The sequence below is a fragment of the Acartia tonsa genome, chromosome 2 (assembly GCF_053477335.1).
Source record: "Acartia tonsa isolate MP-2025a chromosome 2, ASM5347733v1, whole genome shotgun sequence".
In the NCBI taxonomy this organism is placed as follows: Eukaryota; Metazoa; Arthropoda; class Copepoda; order Calanoida; family Acartiidae; genus Acartia; species Acartia tonsa.
The window spans coordinates 27,161,474-27,168,557 of record NC_137261.1 but is presented as its reverse complement, the minus strand read 5'-3'; the positions used below and the strand labels follow the sequence as shown (position 1 = coordinate 27,168,557).

The window sequence follows — 7,084 nt, the reverse complement described above, 5'->3', positions numbered from 1 at the left end:
ACATTATGAAATATTTCCAGTAGAATCTTTTATCAACTGTATAACTCTATTCTAATAATGCTAAATGCTTGTGTTTTTATTATAATAACACAATAAATTAATATTTATAATTCACCAATATCCTTATACTAAAGTAACAGGATGTTTGTCTGTTTGTTTGTCTGTGTATCTGTGTGTCTGTACCGAAGGAGCTCGCTAACCGCTGAACCGATCGGGTTCTCCTTAACAGGGTAGCTTCTCACAAGTCCCGGGAAGGCCTCTAGGGGCGTAGCCGCTGGTTTTTAATATAATAGTTTAAAAACCATAATGCAATACTTTTCTGATTTCTTTATAACCCATGAAGAGAGAGAGAGCTTACACTAGATAAAGACCCAAACTTTTCTCAGACATGAATATTTAACTAAATTTTTCCCTAAGAATAATATTATCTATTTATCTTGGAGGGAAGTTTTGGTGTTTTTGTAGAGTTTGTGTAGTAGGAGTATGTATCCTTCAGTACTTTTATTCACCCCATCATATACCCCACTTTTTAGTAGCAAAGCTACTGTTAAAAAAATCCTGTATGTCTCTTTTTCTGTCTCTAACGCTATTTCTTTTTTCGTCCCTTTTTTATATTAAAATACAATAAATATATCTTTGCAACAGAATCTAAAGCAAATCTGCCGTAAACTTTAAACCGTAGGCTTCTATTTTAGATACGGCCTTGCTTCAAATAAATAAGAGCACTGTATTTTCAGGAAGTGGAAAGGAATACAAAGGTGGTCTAAAGACATCTAGTGACTAATAAAATGGCTATAATGGGGTTAAAAAAAATTTGCGGCGCGCTTTACGTGCCTTCCCCCTCCCCCCCTAAACACAAATTACCCCCCCCCCCCCTTAAAAAATGTTACCCAACCCAAATAAAAAATCTTGGACGCCCCTGCTGGGACCTATGTAAAGCTTCCTTAAATTGAAAAACACCATCGGTTCAGCGGTTTAAATCTTAATGTATAGAAAAAAATCCTATTTTATAAAATTTGAGTCTAACCTTTACTTACAATAGTTTTTCCATAGCTATGTCATCTAATGTTATTGTCCTCCTTGATTCTATCTTTATACATACTTGAACTTTAGGATAAAGGATTAAGTAATTGAAGGGAAACAATTTCCCACGACAAAAAGTTTTTAAATGTCCATTCTTTTGCAGTCTTTTAGAAAATCTACTATCTTGAAAGGTTTTTTTTTATAAAGAACTATAACAAAACTAAATTCTTTACATAACAATTATTCTATCAAAAATACCATTTGTGTTGTTGTGGAGTTTTTAAACCTGTTACTTAATTCCTGACTTGAACTTGAACAAAAGATAATAATAATGCTTTTTTCATTCTTCATATGTTTTTCTTCATACAAATAGAATATATAGAAGATTATAAAGTACAATAACTAAAAGACAATATGCAATAATTAGATAACTTTTTAAAATTTTTATTTGAACAGTATTGTAAAAAAAATTTTTTGTTAGACTGTCCAATTACCGATTCTACGATTCTTTTTTTAAAAATCATATATGAACATTTTATAAAATAAATCAGAACCTTGGGGGAGCTTCTCTGAAAGTTTAACTCGAAAGTCTTAGCTTTAGTTTAAGCTTTAGATTTTCCAGGAAAGGTTTTGTGATTTTAAAAATGTTAAAACACACTTTATTTATCAAGTTTAATTTAGCTTTTTCCTTGATACATATTGTGCACATAATTTATAATAGCATTACTTCATATGATGAGACAATGGCCGATAAATTGATGTACATCCCCAATGTTAAAACAAAAAAATACCCATGCTGTAGATTACAATTAGTGGTTGAAACGTTTGGACAGTGACACTCAACTTAATAAACCAACCAATCAAAATTAAGTAAAAGTCCCAAAGTTAAGTCAACGAATAAAAAAACGTTATTATAAAACTTTGGGGACTAGTTTCATAAACATCCTATTGTCCCCTCTCTCTCTCTGATTACTTCATATGATAAAATAAACTTATAGCAAAAATATTATAAAACTCCAGTGCTATTTATATAGAAACTTTACCAAACTTATAAATGTCACAAAAACTGGCGACCAGCTGTGACATTTCATTTCATTACTTACAACAATGGAAACACAAAAACTGAATTTGTTGTAAAAGTTTTGATAATGTTTGCATTATTCAGAGATGCCCTTTAAAAACTTTTCCAGAAGTAGATTATCAACTTATATCGCAGGGGAATTAAAATTTGTCAAGAAAGTTTTTTGTCAAAATAAAGCAAGGAAGAAAAATTTTGCCTTAGATTTATATTTCTTCTGTTTTTTTTTGGCTGGGAAAAACAAAAAGTTTCGTCTTTTAATATGAATGAGAAAAATTAGGAACAGAATTAATTTTTAGAGAACTTGATTTTTTAGCATTTTCTTACTTTATTTGTATTATATGATATTATTATTCTTTTAAAAGCGAAGCTTTTCTATAGTTGGGGTCGGTCAGTTCGTCCGTAACGGATAGCTTTTTTCGTTAATCTAAACATGTTAGAATTGTCCTATTAATTTCAAACTTTGCATGATGACTCCTGTAGTAGTTAGGTACGATTTAGAAAACGTAGCAACTCTATAATCGTTACTAGAATGTCCGTACGTCCGTATTTTAAACATGTTGTTTTTTTACTCTTTTAACAACAATTTTTTATGTAATAATAAAATCATCCGATTGATCTGATTTTTGGATAACTGATTCCAATTACAATAAGGAACAATATTATGAGCGAAGCATCTCTATAATCATTTCCTAAAAATGTCAGTATGTCCTTAAACTGAATTCTGTATTTAAGAAATTTTGCTACAAACTTGCGTATATATTTGTCAAAACTTATGTATTATTATTTTGTATTTTCAGTTCCGACACACTACAAGATTTAATGTTCGTCTGTCCTACAGTTTCAGAGCTTCGCTTTTATGGATGTTGTCATCCTTGTTAATGACATGACATAATCAAACAAGGACCACAATTCCAAAAGAGTGAAGCTGAGAAGACTTACATAACACAAAAGTTAATTGTAAAATCATCTTTCTGCTTCTTTGATTGTTTCGGTTTCACTACTTTTTTGTATAGACTAATGTTTTTAGAAATCATCTATTTTGTGCATCAAAAAATTTGTTATCACAAAATTAGTACATTTTTATTTGATTCTAAACTAAACTAGATTTTATCCTTGAAACATATGTGTCAATGAACAGTTTATAACAATGGATATACAATATGCGTGGATATTTTGAAAAAAAAACGGAGAAAATTTAAGTTCCTAAAATAGACATCATTTATTGGTCAGTTCGTTCATTTAGTGGGAAGGAAGGGAATGGGTTAAGGGGGTAGAAGAGGAAGATATTTATTTTAGCCAGCTACGCCTTTAACTTTATAAGAGTACATTATAATCTGGTTTAAGATCCAATTAATAGTTAATCCATTTTTATCACTTTTATTGATGTTTTGTTTCTATCATTCTTGAATAATCATTGATTAAGTGAAGTTATCTAAATTTACTGTGTTATAAAAACGTAATTATGCAGAGAGAGGAAACAATGGACTGTTTATTATAGTAGTCCCCAAAGTTTTATAATAACGTTTTCTTATTCGTTGGCTTAACAACTTGGGGACTTTAGTGAATTTTGATTGGTTGATTCATAAGTTTAGTGTTCAAACGTTTAAACCACTAGTTTTAATCTACAAAAGGGGTAATTTTGTGTATCATCATAGGGATTACATCAATTTAACGGCCATTGTCTTATCCCTTTAGATCCCTGATAATTACATCATAAGTATCGCACCATTAGAAGGTTACAATTGCTAAACAAGGATAACCACATCTTTAAAGCAAAGTTGTATCTATAATAATTGAATATTTATACATAAGTGCCGGATAAAGAAAATTTCTTCTGTAGGGCTACGACTCAAGTTTTGGTGCCCAGTGGTGGTAAGTAAATTCGTTGTTTAATGTTTTTTTTGATTTTGCAATTACACAAGAATTTGTGTAATGTTTGGACCATTACTGTAGGGTTTAAAAGGAAAATTGTAAGCGATTGGTTTTTTTACATCCTAAATGCTATCCGTTACTATTATGAAACGTAAATAAAGATAAATAACATTATACCATAGTTTTTATCTTCAAAATTTGGAAAAATCTCCATAAAAACCAAGTTAAGACTGTTCAAGTCAAATGTTCTCTCTGTTTTGCTGTATGGGGCCGAAATTTGGTTCCTAAACACAGCAGTGGTCTCAGAGCTACAGAAACATAAATAAATGTCTCAGGAGAATCCAGAAGATCCTTTGGCCAAATAAGATCACAAATGCTGAGCTTTAGATCGCAGTGATATGTCGGACATCAAACTGGCAATAAAATAGAGAAAATAGAGATGGTTGGGGCACACTCTTAGGAAACCAGGTAGACCAAAGACCTAAGTGAACTGGAAGATGAGAAAATATCCTTTTTCAGCGATGCCTCTTCTGATGCTAAATCCATAGAAAAATCGAGAACCATTGTGCGTGGCCTATGCTCTGGAAACAAGAGAATATAGGCGATGATGATGAATGTTGTTAGTTTGAATCATTTTTAGATTTACCCATAAAAATGGATGACATATTAGATGAGATAAAAGATAATCTCAAAGCTGCATATGAAAGAGATGGAGCTGTGTATATCCCAAAAGTGTTTGATGAACATTGGATTAAGAAGATTCAAATTGGAATACAGGTATTTCTAAAAATTATAGGGTAAATGGCGTACCAGGGATCTTAAGGGATAAGACAATGGACGATAAATTAACGTACATCTTCATTAATGATATTCACAAATACCACATCTGATAATTGTAATAAATGGTTGAAACGTTTAGACACTTAACTTTAGGATCCAGCCAAAATTTATTAGAAGTCCCCAAAGTTGTTATGCTAACGATTAAGAAAATATTATTAAAAACTTTGGGGACTACTGTAATAAACAGCCCATTGTCCCCTTCCTTTCTGTTGGCGTACACACGATTTTGCTTGGCGGGTATGAAAATATTGACACTCTCCTTTAAACGATATTTTAAACCTTTTTTCAACCAAAATCGAGAGAGTGGGGTTTTATATTATCGCAAGGGGATGTGAGGCTTAGGTACTGTTTAAAACATACATTCAGAGTGGTGTAAACCAAAATAGCCAATATAAAATGTCTTTTTAAACCTCCCTTAATTTATAGAGGTGTAGAACTTTTTAAACTTTACACCCTTATTGACTCTTTTAGGAAAGTAGAGATCTCTGTCAAATAGGGTGTAGGGGGAGTTTCCACCACCACCTTTAATTTTCCCAGGGGGTTTGATACACGCCTCTTAGGGAGTTTGCTTATCAGTTAAAAATCTCAGAAATCAAAGAGCTGAGTCCTCTTTTCCAGGAAGATTTACCAGAGCTGGATCTTTAAAAGCGTAGCCGTTGCCGTAGTCGTGGTCAGAGTTACAGCCACCAACCTAATAGCGATCTTTAAATCATATTAACCATGCGTTGCCGTGGCCACAAAAAAAAATGCGATCTTTAAATCATATTGGCAACGCGTGGTCGTAGTCGTAGCGTGGTTAACCACGCTAAAAGTGACCACAGTCCGTTAGTGTGGCTACAACTACAGCCATGACTACGGCCACGGCTACAGCCACGCCAACGGCTACACATTTAAAGATCCAGCTCAGTAATATTTCTCAACTCATGTGATTTCTTTGAATTACATGAATGTGGGATTTATTAATTCTTTATTATATCCTAAAAGCAAAAGGGAAATTATTTACATCTCCCAAACTTAACCAAACCCAAAAAATGTATCATAATATTAAATAATATTTTAGAAAAATATTGAAGATCCTAGTCAATATTCGGAAAATCTAAGCTCTGGAAAGGTAATAAATACAATATTACAACATTTTTCCTTAAACTTATTTTTATCATACATTAATATTTTATGTTTTGAACATTGGTGAAAGTAAAATTAAGGTTTTTATTGCAATACTTTTTACTATTAGCTAAACCAGCGACCGTTGCTCAACACATTGTTTGTTTGTTTGTGTAGCCCATCGTCTTCTCATCCTCGATCATCATTAACATCTGCTCAACACATAGCGCATCTGCTCGTCGTCGGGGAGGTCAGTGGTTCTTAATTCGGCCCGACACCGCATCATAACAAAAGACTTTAAAATGGTCCCTACTGATGCTATGTCCGGTGCGCGACATAAATATTAGGAGTAGGAAGAATGCCTTGGCCCATTAACAGGCGCAAATCATTATCATGCACAGTTAGGACCTCTCAGACAAAGGTCGTACAATCAGAGGGTTGGCTGTTGAATGTTGATTAACCTAATAACCACCAGTAGGCGTTAGAGTATTGCCATTAAATGATCACTTGAAAGCAAAGGAGAATCCCACCCCAATTAGGTAAAAGATAATACTCCCATTGGATATGTATTTTTAGGGAGCATATTTCAATGATTATTGTAACTGGCAGAAAATACCTGAATTCAGGGATGTTAGTATTTGGAGTTTTACCAAATTAAACTGTATTCTTATTTCAAAAATAAGGATGACAACATTCATAAAAACTAAGCTCTGAAACGGTAGGACAAACAAACATTAACTCTTGTGGAGTGAAAGAAATGAATAGTTAAGCAGAATATAAAGTCGAAACAAAATTGTAAGTAATTTTTTTGCAAAACCGCATAAATACAGAATACTGTTTAAGGACATACTTACATTTTTAGGACTTAATTATGAACATAAATAGCATAATTATATCACATAAAAAATTGTCAAAAAGTTTAAAAATCAGCATGTTTTTAATGAACGTACGGACTTTCTGGTATCGATTATAGAGTTGCTACGCTTTCTAAATCGTACCTAATTGTTATAGGAAACTACATGCAAAGTTTGAAATCAATGCAGTTTTTCTAACAAGTCTAAATTAACGAAAAGAGCTAACAGTTATAGACGGAACTATCCTCATTATAGAAAAGTTTCGCTTTTAAATGTAAAACAACAACTAGCTCTTTTCTTCAGTAAAACT

General features: G+C 32.4%; 1 protein-coding gene across 1 annotated transcript; it reads left to right on the top strand.

Moving 5' to 3' along the window:
- The first annotated feature begins 4,130 nt into the window (after positions 1 to 4,130).
- Positions 4,131 to 6,634, top strand: LOC145312490 (uncharacterized). Its single transcript, XM_080151749.1, has 3 exons — positions 4,131 to 4,753; positions 5,877 to 5,927; positions 6,497 to 6,634. Exons 1-3 carry the CDS (start codon positions 4,631 to 4,633, stop codon positions 6,632 to 6,634), a joined length of 312 nt encoding a protein of 103 aa, XP_080007875.1. The 5' UTR covers positions 4,131 to 4,630.
- The last annotated feature ends 450 nt before the right edge of the window (positions 6,635 to 7,084 follow it).